Source organism: Microchirus variegatus (genome assembly GCF_963457635.1).
Source record: "Microchirus variegatus genome assembly, chromosome: 2".
Taxonomy (NCBI): Eukaryota; Metazoa; Chordata; class Actinopteri; order Pleuronectiformes; family Soleidae; genus Microchirus; species Microchirus variegatus.
This window is the reverse complement of record NC_139803.1, coordinates 27,114,578-27,134,848: the sequence shown is the minus strand read 5'-3', so window position 1 is coordinate 27,134,848 and position 20,271 is coordinate 27,114,578. Positions and strand designations below refer to the sequence as shown.

The 20,271-nt window shown below is 39.6% G+C and overlaps 1 protein-coding gene across 1 annotated transcript in view; it reads left to right on the top strand.

The window, feature by feature from the left end:
* Nucleotides 1–20,271, top strand: part of col25a1 (collagen type XXV alpha 1 chain) — a gene marked incomplete at both ends in the record, with an annotated part of 168,435 nt that overhangs the window by 138,885 nt on the left and 9,279 nt on the right. Inside the window, 16 exons of the mRNA XM_083885827.1 lie at nt 5,577–5,609; nt 7,038–7,073; nt 9,393–9,437; nt 10,902–10,964; nt 13,166–13,234; nt 13,842–13,886; nt 14,120–14,164; nt 14,696–14,773; nt 15,061–15,084; nt 16,605–16,649; nt 16,827–16,871; nt 17,489–17,569; nt 17,736–17,798; nt 17,913–17,963; nt 19,044–19,070; nt 19,944–20,024. Of these exons, the coding sequence (XP_083741953.1) occupies nt 5,577–5,609; nt 7,038–7,073; nt 9,393–9,437; nt 10,902–10,964; nt 13,166–13,234; nt 13,842–13,886; nt 14,120–14,164; nt 14,696–14,773; nt 15,061–15,084; nt 16,605–16,649; nt 16,827–16,871; nt 17,489–17,569; nt 17,736–17,798; nt 17,913–17,963; nt 19,044–19,070; nt 19,944–20,024 (831 nt within the window). The remainder of the gene's footprint in view (nt 1–5,576; nt 5,610–7,037; nt 7,074–9,392; nt 9,438–10,901; nt 10,965–13,165; nt 13,235–13,841; nt 13,887–14,119; nt 14,165–14,695; nt 14,774–15,060; nt 15,085–16,604; nt 16,650–16,826; nt 16,872–17,488; nt 17,570–17,735; nt 17,799–17,912; nt 17,964–19,043; nt 19,071–19,943; nt 20,025–20,271) is intronic.

Genomic DNA, 20,271 nt, shown 5'->3' with positions numbered 1-20,271 from the left:
AAGAGTCAGTGTACTCAAAATGTCATTGTCAATTTATTGCCGTTCAGCAGAGAACAACTTTGATAACTTCTCTCTTTTACCGGTACTCCGGTTTTTTAAAAGAGTGCCGAACACGGCTGCCAAGAAAGACACCACTTGAGGGGAACAGATGCAGGATATCTGTGGAAAAATGAGTGAACAAAAAGTGGCAGGTGATAAAACTTTGCAGCTCGAGCTCAGCTTTGATCCGGTTTTTGTCTTTAGTGTTGTAAAAGAAATGATAGGTTTTTGGTGCTGGGATGAAAAAGAAATATTGAGTACCATGGGAATTCAGACTTTTGTGGCCTTCCTCCAAGAGAATACTTGTGTATCTTGCAATAAAACGAGACATAAACTAGTGTAAGAAGCTGGAAATGCTGACTTGGTTTTTTTTTCTTCTTCTTTGGATTGTATAGATAAGATCACCTTATCTTTCCAGCCTGTAAATGTCAGTATGCATTTTGTATTGTTTCTGTGCGTGGTGTGCAACATATGGCAGGAATAATTGGGTTTCATTCGAGACATACTGCACAGCATATCCAGATGAGATGAACATCTGGGGCAACATAGACTGATTTATTTTACAGTGCAAGTGAAGAGAATGTACGATGATAGACGCGCAGATTTTGTCAGGGGAGAAAACTGCATGTCTGTCCACAATCTCACACAATCTGTCATCGCGCAGAAGAAAGAGGAGATTTGTGTCTATATAACAGCTCTTCCCTGATATTAGTGCTCTCGCACATCAACATAGAAAGCAATGAATGGGGGGGGGGGGGGGAAGTGGACTGAAGATGCCAAAGTTAACAATACGCAGCACGCATCGCGGGGGCGAAAATGTGGTGAGACGAGGTGAGAGGTGAGGCAGGGAAAGCTTCAGCGTGGTGAGTGCAGAGACCTTGGAGGGGGAGCGAGAAAAACAACAGCGCGAGCAGTCGGAGCAGACTTTGACTGATACGGATTGTTTTGATTGAGGAGGTGAGGAGGGTCTGCAGAGTGTGAAGGAGGCAAAGCCAGAGAGACGGATACACACTCGTCCAGCCAGGTTTAAGAGTTGCAGACATGCAAACATTTCTTTCGCTCCTAAAGGACACATTCTGTTATGTAACGGATCATGACTGACAAAATAAAAAAAGAGTCCTTTATATAAGATGTAATAACATCTGACACAGTTCATTGATTGAGTGGATGTTATGGGATTTTATAGTCAGGGGTGAAATAAGTCATTATTACGCTGTCACATTTAATTTCAGCTATCAAATAGTTGTGTAAAAAGTAGCTTAAAACTCAAGTGGTTGAGTTTTTTTGTATAGTACGTGTATCTACCTGCAGTTTTAATTTCAAAGCCCTTTTCTATTATAATAGAAAACGAATAGGAGCCTGTGCACAAGTGTTTGAGTTAATATAATTATTCTGTGCATGTCTATCTCTCTCTCTCTAGCTGACCTTCTTTAAAACAAATCATTACTGCAGTAAAAAATAATTTATTTGTGATCCACTCTGCCTATGTATTTAACTAGGTGTGAAATTAACTCTCCTCGCTGAGCAGTCGAACCTCACAGATAGGAAATTATTTTATGGTTTAAAAAAAAAAAAAAAGGTGAACTTTTGAATTGGTTTTGGAAATTCCAGGCAGCGGGCGCTTTGGCTGCTGCTGACGTGGAACAGTGATTGGTGTAAATTTTGAATCCTGTGATCCGGTCCAAGCTCTTGTTAGCTGGCCAGGGTTCTGCAGTTGGCAGCGCCAGTCTGCCCTGGAAGCCAGTCATGGGCTGTGATCTGTGTGTATGCCTAGCATATAGTCAAGCTGTGCATTCACATGATGTTAGAAATAAAATCCAATGATTGTATTAGTTTGACTAATCCTGAACCTTAAAAATACTTTAGTTTATGGATAAAAGTTTATGGATGTAGGAAAATAGTGGAGATGATATCAACTCGTCACCACCTAGTTTTGGTCCGAGACGTAATATGTCAGCTGGAGCCCGAAAAAGCCGACTGTGAATAAGCTTGGTGGTCTTCTTCTTTCGGCTTCTCCCTTGAGGGGTCATCACAGTGAATCATCTGCCTCCATCTTTCTTGTCCTCTCCCTTGTGTCCTCATGTCCTCCTTCACAGCATCCATGAACCTTCTCTGTGGTCTTCTTCTTGTCCTCCTGCCTGGCAGCTCCATCTTCAACATCCTTTGTCCAGTATAACCACTATCCCTCTTCTGCACCTGACCAAAGCATCTTAACCTTGACTCTCATACTGTATTTCAAAACCATTCGACCTGAGCTGTCCCTAGAATATGCACATTTCTCATCCTGTCCATCTTGGTCACTCCCAATGAAAACCTGAGCATCTTCAGTTCTGCCTCCTCCAGCTCTGCGTCTTGTCTTTTTCGACAGTACCACTGTATCCAAACCATACATCATAGCAGGTCTCACTACCATCTAGATGTCCTTCCCTTTCACTTTCGCTGCTATCGTTCTGTGTCACATCACTCCTGACACAGTTTCACTCGCCGGGCATCATCGCTTGGTCTTGTCTCCTTGTGGCGGCGCTGCTCAAATGAATGAGGGAAATTTGGGTGAAAGTTACCTGGCTGAAGAAGAGAGAGTTTACAGCGGCATAATGGCGGAGCAAGTTTCCTTGAGAGATGATAGACAGATATTGTGATGTATCGCTGATATTATCGCAGAATTGTTGTATTGGGATATCATCGGTATCGTGGACCGTGTATCTCATATATTATGTGATTCCCATCCCTAATTCACACACAGGTACACACACTTGCTCAATGCAGTATCATCTGCAAACATCTTCCGTGGAGCCTCCTACTTGAACCTCATCTGTCAACCTGCCCATCAGCATTCCAAACAAGTAGGAGCTCAGAGCTGATCCCTGATGTAATCCCACCTCCACCTTGAAACCACCTCATCACTGTCTCACCGTCCTCATAGATGTTCTGCACCACCCTCACATACACATAGTGGTGGACACACTAACTTTAACAAATCGAATCCCAGCTTGTGGTGCTTGTATACTGAAACAGTGACAGTCGTCCAATTAAATGGCATAGTCAAGCTATAACCGTAGCTTAATTGTGCAAGGAAACACATCGGCTGACTGAAGTCGAGGTTTAGCTCTTGGCCGTGACTTACGGTCAACTCTGCTGCTGACGATCGTGATGTGAAGTAAGAGTTACGATTTGCTTCAAGCATGACATTTGTCACAGCTCAGCTGTGGCTCCACTGCTCAGTAATTAATCCCCTCCATCTCCATTCTCATTTGAGTCGAACATTCGAAGACCTTCGCGCCATTATCTCCAAATGCCAACACGCAGAGTCACTTTTGGGTGGCTGTAATGAAATGGAGCTGCGGTGACAGCTCTCCTTCCTGCTCCACTCTGTGGTTAAATCACAAGCTGGTAATTGGCCCAGCTGGGACATTTCAGCGCGCCGTGCCACACCTCAACTCACCTCCCAACACTTTTTTTTTTCCCCATTTCCTAGTGCTTCACTTGGAGATTCGACTAGTGAAAACTCTCACTCGGTTCTCGAAACTTGGTGTCACTTGTGTTTGGTTTGTCGTCACAGAAAAACGTCAGTGGTGTTTATCGGCTCAGCAGCAGGGAAAAAGGGAGTGTTGATTGCTTGTGTTGCAATCTCTGATACTTGTTTTCCCCTGGCTTGTGGTGGCTGTTTGATTAGAACCATGTAAACTTGTCTTGTTTTTCCAAGTATCAGTTGAACTCCTGCTTAAAATTAAAGGTGCATTATGTAATAAATCTAAAGCAACTAGCCCTACAATCCTCCTAATATGTCACAGACTCAGGAATAATATTCATATGACAAACTGAACTCACCAACAACAACAGTACAGACAAAATATTCACAAAAAATATTTTGCAGACCGCAAATCATGTTTTGGCATGTGGCGCCACCTACTGCCGTCTACCAATCATTGCAGTCAGTAGAGTCTCAGCTGCCGAGCAACCACGGGTCGCCAGTTACGTCTGAACTACAATGGCGGAGAAAACGAAACCTAAAAGACCTTGATATTTTGAATTTGATTGGAGTATTTTTGGCCACATTCTTACATATGGCGCCTTTAAGTAAATGATGCTTCTACAGTCCATAGTTTCACCGTGAGCTTTGCAATGAATCAATCAATAAATTTTTTTATATAGCACTTTCTAATATTATCGGCAAGGTCATTTAAGAAAAAAATTAATAAAACATGGAGAAATATGAAAATATGAAAGATGTGTGATAGAAAAAGCGCAGATAGGGTGTATGAATGGGTGAATGGCATAAACTGTAGTGTAAAGCAGCTTTGAATGGTTATCAAGACTAAAAAAAAAGGTGCTATGCAGTATAAAAACAGACCATTTGCCATTTACTTTCTAAATACAGTTTAAGTTGATTTTATCGATCAATATAGATATGTGATAGTCTTACAAAGCCTCCAATTAAAAAAGAAACGGGTGCAAACCAGCTCCTTCTTTGTTGGGGTTAGTTTGTGGAAACGGTTGTTCAACACAACACGGCAAAAAGTCAGGATAATCCGCCTCTTTTATTGTGTGTTATTTGTGTTAACCACATCTCATCCACGCTGCTTTTTTAAATATGTGTTGAAAACTGTTTATTTCATGCAAAAACGCATGCTAACTTTAATTTATCGACTTCCTGCTTTCACAGCCAACTCTGAAAGTCCATCCTCTTTGCATCATCAGGATCCATTGTAGCATACGTACTTGTAACCGTGCCCAAATTTTTCAGATGAGGATGGAGACGCCCTTGTGTGTGTGTGTGTGTGCAACAAAGCCCAGCTGTAAACAGCACCGCAATTAAACATTGCCTTGTGTGCTATGCATTGTAATGACTGCCATAAAATGCTGAGGGCGAGAGACATTCCTCCTGCAACTTCTGAGCGTTAGGCGTGTGTGTGTGTGTGTGTGTGTGTGTGTGTGTGTGTGTGTGTGTGTGTCGTAGAAAACCACAGTCCACACCAGAGCTGCAGACCCCGTCTCCTTCTCCACAGCCCCGTTTTCCCACCAACCGCCCATAATTGCACTCATTGGCCCCTTTATTTTACGTCTGTTTTAACTGTACGCTACAGTAGTGATGCATATAAGAAGAAAGGGCTTGGTCCTGGTCATCTGGATGACTACATGAGGAAAAATGTGATTTGAGTTTGCTCTGGTTCCACACCCTACCTGAGGAAAAAACGTCATGAAATGTGTGTTTAAATGGCTGCTCTTAGTAGAGTAAAAGAATCAAGCCCCCCACCCCCCCCCCCCCCCCTTACCTCATTTACTGTTATGGTTGTTCTTTATTTAGTGTGAAATTTCAGCCCACACGTCATCACTACTATGCAGCTGCACTCAGTGTGAAAACTGTTGGCAATAAAGATGCTCTCACCAGCTTTTGTGATGACGTACTGTTAATCTGTGAATGTATAGGGTTCTATTATGGTTTTTCTTTTTAACCATCATTGGACAGTAATACCTGTACTTGTTTGAAAGTGACACTTTTGACTATATTTCATTCTCTTTTTCTACGTTTTTCTTAGGGAGATGCAGGCTCCTCTGCAGACGGCATCAAGGTGAGAGCGATAAAGCTTTTTCAGTGTCTGTTTTTTTTTATTCATTTTTATTTACTGGTGAAAAAGAAATACACAGTTCATACAGACACAAGCATCTCCCCCCCACAAAAAGAAAACAGTTACCTAATTAAAAACGATAATAATATTGAGAAGACATGAACATTTCTACATTTACTACAAATCCATTACATATGAATGGGGGGGGGGGTAATAAATAATAAACAACAATAAAATGTTGTTGGTATCGATAGTAACAGGAACTTTCTTGAGATAAAAAAAAAATATATTGTCCGTTTGGCCTAACCTGAACTTTTAAAATACATGTAAAGACATTATAGTCAGTCAAAAATGTTAGCTTTCCAAATTTTGGACTTGTGACGGACATGCTAACAACTAGCTAACAGCTAGCCACCACCTAAAGTTGTTTTGGTCTGCGACGTAATTTTCAACTAGAACCGGGAAATCTCTACCACTAATAAGCTTGGTGGTGGATACGCTAAACTTAATTTTATAAACCAGTTCCTGGCTAGTGCTTGTATACTAAAACAGGGACATTAGTCCAATTAAACTGTGTAGTAGAGCTATAACCGTAGCATTTTTTGAATTTCTGATGCACACAAATAAAGCTTTCGAAAATAAAATATATCCAAAAAAAAAGGCCGTTCCATTTCTTTTTTTAATTATGAGGAGACTGAGACGGAACTGGAAAATGCCTACTTCTAATAAGCTTGGTGGTGGATACACTAAATTTAATAAATCATAGTAGCAGGAACTTTTGTGAAATAGCGCTGTGTATTTATCTCAAGTTACAAAACATGCCAATAACAATTTCCTGAAATGACCAACAAGTTGTAAGACGGAGGGGAAACGAGGAAACTTAACACGCGTGTTGTCGCACTTCCAGAGAGCTGATGTAGCCCGATCCAGAAATGAAGCGGTTTAAAAAAAATAAATAAATAAGTGTTTGCATCATCTATTAGCATGAGGAATAATGCAGATTTCATCATATTATTATGTCGTGTCAGTACTGCAGTGAGAGAAGGAAGATAGAATATTTGGCCTTATCTTGTCTGTCATTTTAACATTGAGACATTCTGCCTGTGCTGACACTTTAATAATACATTTCTCATCATAACGGCCATCAAGATAATAAGTCGTTCACATTAAGTATTCATAAAACAATCAAAAAAAGAGCGTTGGTATCGACGTATCTGATTAACCACATTAACCGCTTGTTTTATAGTAGCAGGAACTTTAGTGAAATTTTTAAATATCTCCGTGGTATTTATCTCAAATTACAAAACATGCCAATAACAATTTCCTGAAGTTGCAAGATGGAGAGAAACGAGGAAACTTAACACACTTGTTGAAGGATTTCCAAAAAGAGGTGATGGAGTCCGGATAAAAGTGTGTTTGCATGTGTTGCAGGGTGAACCTGGAGAGCCTGGGCGAAGTGGACACAAGGTAATAACTGCACTTTACGCTCAAATTACTCTTCGTACATGGTAGATGGAGTGATTAGAATGAGGAATAGAAGTGGATTATATGTGGTGGTTATATTATTCCCCTAGCCTGTCATATATGTACTCAATACATGTGCAATAATTGTGTGTCACTGCACTTTTATCCTGTTCTGCTCACTTCTGCTGTTAATTAGGTGTGTAACATACACTACTGTTGGAAAAAAATGTTGGGGTCACCTATACAATTTGTTTGTGTTTTTTCCATTAAAAGTCACACTTTTATTCAGCAAAAGAGTTGTAAAATGAATAGAAAATATAGTCAAGACATTGGAAATAATGATTTCTATTCAAAATAATAAACTTTACTTTCGTCAAAGAACCAGCAAAACTGCTAGCATAATTGCACAGGGGTTTTCAAGGGTTTTCTAATCATCCAATAGCCTTCTAACGCCATTTGCTAACACAATGTACCATTAGAATATACACCTATGTACATATTACATTAAAAACCAGACGTTTGCAGCTAGAATAGCCGTTTACCACATTGACTATGTATAGAGTGTATTTATGATTTAATTTAGTGTTATTTTCATTGAAAAAAGTGACCCCAAACTTTTGAGTAGTAGTGAATGTAAATAAATATTATTTTCTTTTAGTAATTTTTGATACTTGCAGTGTGCAATTTTATATTTTATATATTTTAAATTGCTTATTATATATCTCAGTTTAGTGCTCCCACCCCTGCTGTTGTAAAAAGTGAATTTCCCCAATGTGGGATCAATACAGTCTGATCTAATCTAAAACACTTTAAATCATGCAAAAGAACCATATGTGCTGAGATCATATTTAGTGTTTTTGTTAGCAGTGCTTTCTGCACCGCAGTGAGAAAAGAACATTTGACGATCAGAGACTTTCTGTCCATTTCCATCCTCGCGAATATGCACATATTAGAGATGACACTCGAGTGTGTTGTGCAAGAGAATTAAACGGCTCAGGTTTTCGCAAGAGCTTTCCAAGCCCAGTTTAAAAATGTAAGAAAAAAGTGGTTGTTCACGGGGGGGGGGGGGGGGGGACACTGAGTAGGTCTACCACTGAGTAGACACATCACAGCGCTCATGTGACTCATTTTACATTTACTTTGGCCCGGTACCTGTTCTGAGCCAATGTATGATCCCAGGTATTTGCCTAGCATTTCTGAATGTTTGTGCTGCTCTGCTGTGACCTGTAATTCTACTCGAAGCAGGTCCATCCCGTGACATTTCTTTGCATTTGCCCAGCTACTCAGATTTTTGCAATGTGAACAATTGTTGGTGTAATAATCTCTTTCTTGTTGAAGAAGCAGTTGCTGAGATACTAATAAAACAAGCATGCAGCGAAAAGGAAAAGCAATTATTCCTGCAAAATAAAGAACATGTCCCTCAAATTAACTGCTGCCAGAATCCCAATCGTGCCCCCGTTCAATTATACTTTAATCCAAAGTGCTGTACCCCATTAATCCCCCTCTTTTCTTTTCTGTTTGGACAAGACAGACAGAAGGGCTTTTAGCAAATGTCTTTTTTTAATGCCCATTCTTGATAATTTTTTTACCACTTTATCTTATCTCTCCATTCTGCTTGTGCTGACACACTTATAAATGGCATTTCCCATCGTAACGGCCCTTAAAATATTAACTTGTTCACAAGATGGCAACCGCAACATAAAGCAGTGCCATTACAGTGTTGGTCATTCTCATGCAGCGCTAAATCAGTCCGTTTCATATACCATAAATACAATCGTCAGGAATTTAGTTTTGAAGGATTTGCAGAGGCCTAACAAGGGATTTGACCTCTGATTTTTGATTAAATGAGAGTCCGGAGTTCTTAACTTAACAATGACCCCACAATGGTAACAGAGAAATAAGTCGAGTCTCAACTCCTCGCACTGCCAAACCCTACTGACCTTGGAGCCACAATCGCTTGTGCAGCTTTAATCCAGAAATTCCAAAGAATTCAAACTTTTCACACCTGCCCGAACCAATGAAAACCATTTTTAAAAAATCTACTTTATTGCACTTTGTGGAGGGCTAACAAGCACTAATCCCACCGCCAAGCCATGGCTGCATGAGTTGGTATGAAAGTGCATGTGCAGTACCTTCTGCTAGTGCTCACCGCAAGCAAATAACAGTCAACGTACGCTCGTAGACAGCAGAATAATTGCAGCCGGAAATGCTTCGAAAAATTAGGAATAAAGCTAATAGGACCCCCACAGATGAGCCCCTCAGATGAGGCTTGACTCAGCTTAGCTTGGCTTGGCTGTAACATGTCACACTCTTCCTGTGTAGGGAGAGCCAGGACTTCCAGGGCTGCCTGGACTCCCAGGGATAAAGGTAAATGCTCGCTGTTTTTACCCCCTCCGGTCATTCTCCCAGTGTTGTCCCTGTCCATCCGCTTCAGCCTGTCTGCAGAAGAGTCCAAAGGCAAAACTCAAAAGCCGATCTTACGTCAATGTCTTATGTATGACGCATTTTCTGCCGGCAGTGGCAGTGCACATCCAGCACAGTAGAAAGTGAAAGAGTGTAGGCAAAGTGTCAAGGCCAAACAGTTGATGCTTTTCTCAGGAGACCAGAAAAGGGATTCAGTAAGGTTTGTGAATCACATAAGCCGTGTTTCCACCGAGTGGAGCGGTTCGGTTTCGTACGGCACGGTACGTAGTCCCTCGAGGTTGGTGTTTCTTCAATGTTCTTGACGTCTCGTTGAGACAAACCAAGCTACAAACCGAGAAGGTTACGCTACAAATCTCCAAAAGGTACCGTACTGGACCAAACCGAACCACACAATGATGGAGACACTGCAATAGAGGTCTATGAATTAATGATCAGACCACTGCATTCGTGGAAAAGGTCTACTCGACCTGGAATTGACATCAAGATGCTGAGTGTGTCTAAAACAACTTTTTTACCAATTCAAGAAAGGAGCTTTTATTTTTTTTTACTGCACATGGAGAAAATAAACAACATATCTTCTACTTTAAGAATAGCAATCACCTCTTTACACTCATTAACTTGAAGTTATAACATGTTGAACGCTCAAACAAGCACGATGAGATGCTGTGGTTGATGTTGGTCATTCTTGTGCATGCGTTTGTTTTTTTTGTCTTTCTTTAAAACTCTTTTCATTTCATATTTTTTTTATTATTCTCCTGTTTTTACTTAAGAGTCTGAATGCTTATTGGATCCGGACAATCATTTTTGCTAACGTTAGCACTCGTGGGTTCCTAGCTCGGCTCGCTGCACATTCTTTGCCGCTTATCCAATCATAAATGTGGACGTTTGCGAAGCCAGAGTTCATTACCGAGTCCAAAGGCTTCCAGAGTTTCCTGCGCTACGGGGAGGGGAAACTCTGATTGCAGACGCTTTAGTAATATATTCCAATCACTATTACATGAAATGCAAATCAAATCAAATGGGGCGTCACACCTCATGCTGTAAGCTCACCTCTCGGAAGCGAAAATGCAAATGAAATAAAATTTTGAATCTTCTAACAAGGTCACTTTTTTTTTTACATCTACTAAGGCCAGTGATTTGTGACTGCAGTGAAATCGGATGGTATGCTTTAACATGCAGCTGAAGATTTGTGTGTGTGATCCATGCATGTGTCCCCGAGCGCGAGTCTGTGTGCACTTGCAAGTGTGTGTGAGCATGCATATCTGTTTCAAATAGTTTGCCCATGCATCTTAGTGTTTTACCATTCAGTATCTGCAGGTCGAAGTAGTGCGACAACCAAAAAAAATACCAAGAGGGAAATTTTGTGATATTTGCTGATTGATTTTTATTTTATTTTTTTTTTCCTAGGGTGAGCCTGGTTTCCTCGGCCCCCAGGGAGAACCAGGACTTCCAGGCCTCCCAGGGACTAAGGTAGGATGGTGGTTTTTCCACAGTGACTCCTGGAATCCTGTTCATCCACACTGTTCTATCTGACAATAGTATTGAAGGGCTTTTATAGACTATTCTTAGAGGTGTCAATCTTTCAGAATCACACATTTGATTTGATTATGATTTCTTTATTTGGAAAAAAGGCAATGTCATTTAACTTTCTTTTTTTTTGTCCTGGGTCTAACCTGAACAAGTTACGAGGCTATACCATGATTCAATTCTACTCATAAAACTGAAAAGTCTTTATTTTCTATGTCACTGTAAGGATGTGGATCTTTTGAAATGAAATGGCTATGCTGGACATTTTCAATAGATTTAGACTCTTTGAGGATAAGAATCATGATTTTCTTACATGAATCAAACCTCTGCACACTAAGAAATCAAAGTACGAGACTGTACCTTTTGCCGTCGCTCCAGTTGTACCTTATCAGGGTACAAGCACTGTTCATTTTTTGGTGTATACAGGTACATTTTTGTCACTAGTGGTGCAGAAATGTTTCTTTAGAGGTACAATTTTAACTGGAGCGACAAAGCATTTGTACCTTTTTAGGTACAGTCTCGCACTTTGATTTCTTAGTGTGTAATAATTCGCTGAAATTGCTGATTTCTCAGATTTTATGGTTTTATTCATATCAGTAATCATCACTGCACTAATGCCAAAAGATCACATGGAAGTAGTCGGAATGAGCCGTAAACCTTCTCCCTTTGAGCCATGACATGGCAATAGTAATAATCCATGAATATCTGCATCATCCCTGTGCTGCATTTGTCTCTGCTCCATTGATACTTAAGATGCATTAATCTTGCATCGTCTATTTATATGTATGTTGTTTTCATTAAATCGGAGCAAAAATGACAAAACTCATCGCAACAAATATTTGTAATCTTGCGCTCACGTCTGCAGTGGTTTTCCTTAAATGTTAAAAACATGTTTCAAATTATGAGTCTGCAGGTTTATGTGCAGTGGTGCTGCTGCTGCTGAATAATGACCCACTTGGTTTTGAGCATCAGCAGTAAGTCATCAAACGTATGGGCTGAGTTATACCACATCGCCATCTATTGGCCTTCTTCAGTCACTTCACCTTAAGAGAGTTTAAAAAAAATAAAAAAAAGGAATGTCAGCGCACAGCAGAGGTTTTTTTTTTTAGTCAAATATTTAACTACGCGAGTCTTGAACATGTCTACAAGGACAGCCGATTCACCATGTAAATCTGTTGAGTAAGCAAACTCAGCAGAGGGGGTGGGAAGTTCTTTTGGTATATATTATTTAGTTGTGTCAATACTGCACATTATTAAGCCTCTCCCTGCTTTTTCAGTGATGCATATCTGCATATCTCATTTGCGAGGAGTACACTGTAATGATAATACTATACTTATACACTATAATGATAATAATAATATAATGTTGGGGTCAATTTGAGAGTGTCCAATGGGAAACAATGGGGATATACAAAGTGGACATATTATGCAAAATCAACTTTTTAACCATTTAAACCCTTCTATTCGGGACTCTGGAGGTCCTATTAGTCGGCTAAGTGTGAAAAAAAGATGACTCACTCATGTTTTTGTGGTTCTCCTCAGTCTAAGTACAGGAGATAAAACATGAGATGTTGACTTCGGCGCTCACTGGGACGTCACAATGCGATAAATTCCTGTAATTGTTGTCTCGCGGAGCTCCGCTTTGTCCGTAAAACAGGCGAGAGTGCTGGCGAGGGCAACGGTATCCGAAAACCCAGAAGTTTGCGAAAAGTTCTATTCTTGGTTCCACAGTGCAGCACAGAGTTCTACACAAACTTCCAGCCTCAGAGGATTTATCTGTCCAGTGGATACATGGCAATGAGCCTACAAATTATCACTTTTCCAAAATCTAACTGCTGTAAGCTCCCAGTAGCCTCTGTGGCAGGGTGATTGAACTGCTATGGTGCTTCATCCTTATGGTGTACTGTAATTAAAACACTAAATTATGTATATGGATTAATGTTGGATGGGTTAGAGTTACTATTAAACAGATTGTTTTGGCAGGGTGATTGAACTGCTGTGGTGCTTCATCCTTATGGTATTTTGACCAAAGCATGTCACAGACATGTTCATTAGGACACCAGGGAACTAGGTTAACTTGGAGAAATAGTGTATAATATGAGTCCTTTCATTTACATGTACCATTATTTCTCTCTTGTGTTTAGGGTGAGAGAGGTGATCATGGGCCACCAGGAAAGGGTGAGCGAGGAGACCTCGGACCTGTCGGACCAAAGGTCAGTGATTAATGAGCATGCTTTTTCCCTATCTGTATTCTCCGATATTAAACCTTTCACCATAATTGGTTTTTGCTGCCATCTAGAGTGTCATTGGTCAAAGCACAGGAAGTGAACGTGCATTCTGAAAAGTTCGACTTTGTTCCATCTATCCAAGATGAAATTGGGTCAACAAAGAGAGCTGGTTAAACAATTATGGTCTGTAAGGCGTCTTTTTTTTGTTTACCCTGGGGCCTGTGTAAAGTAAACCACATATAAATGAGTTTACCATTGTTTATGTCTGGCACTGAAACAGCAGCTACGGCTTCAACGCCAGTGTAAACTTCCATCCATTTCATATCTGATGAGAATCCCCGAACGTGAGAGCTCTACTTCATCAAGGCCAGAGTTCAAATAAACACTTCTCCACTGCTTGTCTGTATTCTGGTACATTAAAATCTGCTTAATCTAGTGAGGCTGACTGTGCTGCTGTCTCAGGAGGAGTATGAGAGGTTGATGGTTTTTTACTTTGACAAATAAGGATTTATTCATCGTTTTCTTTCTCCGTTTTTTTTCCAGCGTGTTGCCTGAATCCCTTGTTAATTATTTATTTATTTTTTCATGGCAGGGTTCACAAGGAGAGTCTGGTACACCTGGTTTTAAAGGGTCAAAGGTGAGCATGACAAATGTGTGTTGTTTTTTTTTCAATGTGGAGCACAGATTATTCATAAGAGATCTTTAATATTGCGATTCAGGATCTTAAGTTTTTTTTGTAGTATTAATTCCTCTCTACATCTGCTCGGAAACATTTACACCATCAACGTTGCTGATAAAAAAGTGATATCATACAGTTTGTACAGTTTGCTCACTGTCATAACAGCAGCTTTCTTTTCCTTCTTAAATCAGGGTGAGACTGGAGATAAAGGGGATTTGGGAGCCGCAGGCCTGAAGGTAAATATCTATAGTAAATAATATAAATAATAAAGTCTCAAATTTCTTTAATGATTTCATTATATGTTGCATGAACAGTGAAAGTTGTAGCTGTACAGTTACTCCTGTAGCCACAAGGGGGCAGCACTTTGTCCATCTCAGGGGCTTGCGTTATCTTTTAAATGTCCAAACTGGGCTTTCTGCTTGTTATTCGCTCTTTATCCAATCAAAGGGAGGTAATGCTGGTTTCAGGTATGATTCCAATCATAATTAAAATTACATAAATGAAGAATCTTAAACCTGGTTTTTGCACATCCTTCATTGTTCACTGATGAGCTCCAGGGAGTCAATTAATGTAAATAATATAAGTGTCCCATTTCTTTAATTATTTCTTATTGTTCTTACACGTTAATTCATATTTACAGTGCATTTACTCCAATATCCACACACGATCCCACTACCACTTTCAATCCTGATCCAGGTCTCATCATTGGAGTGTGTAGTATATGTGGAGCAGTGTGCAAAGTGTTTAAATGTGTTGACGTCGATCAGGGGCCTCCTGGACAGAAAGGAGACCAAGGGGTGACGGAAATCATCGACTACAACGGAAACATTCAGGAGGCTTTACAGGTCAGATGATGAAACTTATTTGATGATGATGAAATTTAATGACATGACTTTGACATGACGGTGATTTTAAGTTGTATATTAGCTCAGTTTAATCGCTTTCTATGTCTTTGGTTGACACAAGCACGTCTGATTTCTACATACTGTATAATACGCAAGCATTTATTTTACTTTTGAATGGAGGACTCATTTTGAGGGTGTATTTGAAAATGTGCTGGCACAGAGGTTTTGTTATCTGTGTGACTTATCTCTCATCTCCTCCCCATTTCCACTCCTTTGGCCCACTGCAGAAGATTACCACTATTACAGTGACGGTAATTAGGCTCTGTGTATTCTGTGTATTCTGTGTATTCTGTGCGTTCTGTGCATTCTGTGCATTGTGTCATCTTCACAAGTGATTCATGTCTGTTCCTCGCATGGACTCAACTCAACACCAGTCAACCCTGGTTTGCGCTGCGCTGCTTTATTTGTGCAAGTGAATGAAAGTGAATTCAGTGGTGTGACCAACATTTCATGCTTCGTCAATGTCTGAATACAAAAACTCCCACACATCCATTTTACTTTAAGCGTATACAAACAAAGAATACTTTTTATTTCAGTTTATTTTTTTATATAATCCTTCCATCCATCATCAACTGACATGTGGAAACAATAAGAAAGTCTGAGCTTATCCTAAAACAGGTTTGGGTAAATTACTGACAATAATGTGTGACACACCCTCAAACTTATAACATAATTGCCCACAACCACAAATATTTAACACTATTATCTTTATAACCTGTTGGCCAAGACAGACAGCAGTACATACAGGTTTAGGGCAAAGACACAACCAATTAATCTATGTATTGTGTGTGTGTATATATATGTATGTATGTACATATATATATATATATATATATATATATATATATATGTGTGGGTGTGTGTGTGTATATTTGTATGTATATATGTGCATATATGTATGTATGTATATATGTGTGTATACATGTATGTATATGTGCATATATGTATACATATATGTATATGTGTGTGTGTGTGTGTGTATATATATGTATGTATATATATTTATGTGTGTGTATATATATATATGTGTATATGTATATATATATATATATATATGTGTGTGTGTATATTTATATACGCATATTTGCATATATATATTTTTAGAACATGAGTTGGCACTGCATTTTTATTTCAGAAATGACCTCGTGCTGTTACGTGGAAGGAAAATTAACTAAATTGCATCTGTAAAATTACATTTTTCTTTACCACACACTCACTTTTAAGTTGTGTTATTGTGTTTGTTTGCAGGCTATACAACTGGTATTTAGCATGCATGAATTGGCAAACATCGTTGTTTCCTTCATTTCACATACAATATTGGCCTGTCAGTCTTAACGTTTATGAGTCTTTACATTGACTTACACATCGTGTGGATGTCTTGCTCTCCATCTGTCATGTGGCTTTGGGCTAATGTCTGTCAGCGATATAAGTGAATATTTGTGTGTTTCCAGTCGGTGGACTCTTTAATCAGTAAATCACCTGCTGTATATGTTGACGCCTCAATGATTTGGCTGACATGTTTGACATCAGCATGTGTCTTTTAGTTGAGCTTCCTGGTAACTGGTTACTGACAGCTAATATTTTTGCACTGCTTGTGGATCATCTGAGTGTGATACGTAAGCTGTGTTGTTGCAGTGTTTTCTTTACCCATTATCAAATTCAGCTGATCATGCAGAGCTATGCTGAAGTATAGTTTTTTATGTTTGGTGTTTTATGTATGTTTTATGTAATTGAAGTTTGAACAAACAAAAAAATCTGTGTGTGTGTGCAGGGTCCTGCTGGGCCTCCAGGGCCAATTGGACCACAGGGTATAAAGGTATAATACTAATTCATTTTTTTCTCTCTGATACTAATTATATGTGAAGATTTTCTTCTTCTCCTTCTTTTCTTTGTTTTGTTGCGTTTTAAAAGTTCACAAATCATCCTGCGCTTGCTAAATCAGTTTGCACTTGCATCCCATCATGTTTGTTAAAAGACTTCTCTTTTGTCACAGGGGGATCGTGGTATGCCTGGTCTCCCTGGACTCGATGGAGAGCGAGTAAGTTGGTCTTTTATGGCTTTCATTTTAGTCAGTATAAGTACATTATTATTTTATTATTTAATATATTATTATTAATCCTACTAACTAATGTTGAGTTGGTTGGCAATTAAAGTGGACACCATGGACGAAGCTGCTCTTACTAGTTGCTCTCCCATCTTAAGCTGTGCCAGCACATTCGGTCCTTTAATTTGAGAGAATTGGTCACATAAAGGCATTGAATAGTCCTTGAATTTGATGTCAACCTTCCAAGTGGAAGCTCATCTTCCTATTGACTTCGAATTTCAAGGACTTCTTTTTGCAACCAGTAGTCGTTGCCCTCTGGTGGTTATTCAATATATGTTTATTTACACATCGGTGTCCTCAGCTTAGGGTTAGCGCGACCAGTGGTAACCAATGTCCAAGGATTAGGGCAGGGTATGTCCATCCTCAACTGCATTCCAATATTCAGTATACACTTACTTCAGCTTCTGTTGATTATGTTCAACGTTTGTTTGTTTTTTAATATTTACATGTTGGAGACTTAAAAGAAATATTATTTACTCTCACTTTCATGAATACCAAGAAAAATGGGTATTCGTTTAAGACCTAAAGACCTTTTTGCTTCCTTCTCTCAGGGCTACAAAGGTTCAAAGGGAGACATGGGGATGCCTGGAGCTTCAGGGGACAAAGGAACAACTGGTTTACCTGGGCTCCCTGTAAGTATTATACTCTAATTTTGTAAAAAAAAAAAAATAATAATAATAATAATAATAATAATAATAATATAAAAAAAATATATATATTTCCCTGACATGGTTACAATGAATGTTCAACCCTCCCATGAGGTGACAATTACACTGTAAAGATTTTGCTTATTCTCAGGGTATCAATGGAGCCAAAGGTGAAAAGGGAGATTTAGGTCTACCTGGTCCTCAGGGTTCTTCAGTAAGTCACAATTAAGATTAAGCTTTCACCATTTACAGTTACTTTAAAATATAATTTATTTTTTTATTTTTATTTTTTTAATTATGATGTAATAATAAACTGTATATATTACAGATCATTGGCTCTCCAGGGCAATCAGGGCCTCATGGACCACCAGGACCCATGGTGAGTTTTTAAAGCATTAAAACATCTCATCAGAGGATATTGCCCTGTAAATTGCTTATGGCCAGCCTATTCAAATGATGGCCCATGCGGCCCAAAAGCAACCTCTTAGTGGCCCAGCCTGTGGTCCCACCAGAGGGGGAAAAAAAAGAAAAATACTTTTTACTGTCCCTAAAAGATTCCTACATAAATTCCCACAGTAGCACTGGCCATGAATGCAGCAGGTTTGATAGCATAGCATTGATAGTTCTTTTGTAGTCAGTTAAAGGTTGTCTGAGATGGTTGTGGGTCGTGTATGACATGCACTATGGCCCGAAAGCCTGATTAAAACACCTGAATTCCATACTTAACCAATGTGGCCAAATACTTGTGTCCATATAGAATCAAAGAGAGGCAAATTCTGTTTGTGTCAAATATGCAATTTTGAGGTGTGACCAAAATAGTTTTATTGCTATTGCCTCAGATTCTATTCAGGTGTACCTTACAGTGCTGCTTTAAAACGTGTCATCGCCTTACTGGCTAGAGAAAATGTCTGACTAAGCTTAATTTCTTGGTTTGAAAATGTGGCCCCAACTGATTTTGAACCCTAGCGTTTGGTAATGTACCGAGACGCTGAAAGAATGCGTCACTCATCACATGTTGGCTAATGATCTTAATCTCCTTGTAGCTGGGTTGGTTTTGTTAGTTTTATTACAGGAACCAAAACAGTCGCAAAGTACTTGGATAAACATCCACAGTTGACACTGGGATCTTGCGTTTTCTTCACAGCTTCTCATGTGCTGAAATACAAAGATAGGTTCTGAATAAGAACCTATCTTTGTATGTCAGCATCCGTCGGTTGTCTGTGTGATTCCACAGTGACGTCGCCCAGTTTTCACTCTCACAACTGACAAAAAAAACCACACCTGTCAATGCATTCCAGTGGAAAATTTCATGGTGCTGTACTTGCTCTACTTGTTCTGGCACATTGTTTTGTATAGTCTCTGTGGTACAAAAGTAACTATACATTATGAAATGACTGATCAGACCAGGTTATTTAAAAAAATAATAATAATAATACTCTTTCTCTCTGATATTTTTTAGGGACCCCATGGTTTCCCTGGACCAAAGGTAAATCCTAACCCGAGTAGGGCACAATGAAGTGAAGTTATCTGTACTTTAACAAAGGGACACTTTCATTTCAGGTTTGCACACAGGAAGACTTTTCACTTCATTTTCTGACATTTTTACATACCACGTTGACCATGGCTTTTCACCACATAGTGCAGGGCTGTCAATCTCAAATGACCTGGAGGTCCAATGAGCAACTGTTCTATTACCATGAATAGAAATATGGATCTCAAGAGACAACCCCTACACACACACACACACACACATTCCACTACACTTTACTTCAAACTGATATAGGCATTGTTGGGTCGGTTTCATGTTTTTTTTCTTCCCCTCATATTATTGTTGACATTGTTACTGTCTTTGCATTACATTATCTTGTCCAATCTGTACTGTCTTTGGTGCTTGTTTTTCGAGATCTGTCTACCAGGATAAGTAAAAGAAATGAGATAGATAGATAGATAGATAGATAGATAGATGGGTAGATGGATAGAAAGATAGATCTAATCAAAATAGCATGAGTGCATTGCATAGTTTTGCAGCCACGTCCAAGGGGAAGTCAAGTTCTAAATGGAGTGACAGCAGATGTAGCACAGACATGCAAAGACCTGCAGGGAAAATTACAGAGGGACTGACAGAGCGGTGTTAGGAGGCCGAGTCCTGAGGTGCAACTGCAGGTAACAGTAACTGTTTAACGTCTGCTTGTGTGTGTGTGTGTGTGTGTGTGTGTGTGTGTGTGTGTGTGTGTGTGTGTGTGTGTGTGTGTGTGTGTGTGTGTGTGTGTGTGTGTGTGTGTGTGTGTGTGTGTGTGTGTGTGTGTGTGTGTGTGTGTGTGTGTGTGTGTGTGTGTGTGTGTGTGTCCCTTGTTCCCAGGGTGAAGCCGGGCTGCACGGTGTGAAGGGTATAAGAGGGGAGGCAGGACACAAAGGCGACCGTGGACCTTTGGGTCTTCCTGTAAGTGCAGACATAAGACGTCTCCAACCAATTTTTTTCCTTGTCCCCAGTGTCTTCATTCACACATCCATGGAAAGAAATCCCTCTCATGTCGTAATTTAGCCCTGTCACATTCTGTTGTCGTGCGTTAGTGTATACCAGCCATTCCCACATGTTGACATCTGGAAACCCTCATGAGGTCCACCCAAACCTTAAATCACGACTCTGGTCAAATATTTTGATCTTTTTATTATTAAAACAAGTTTTT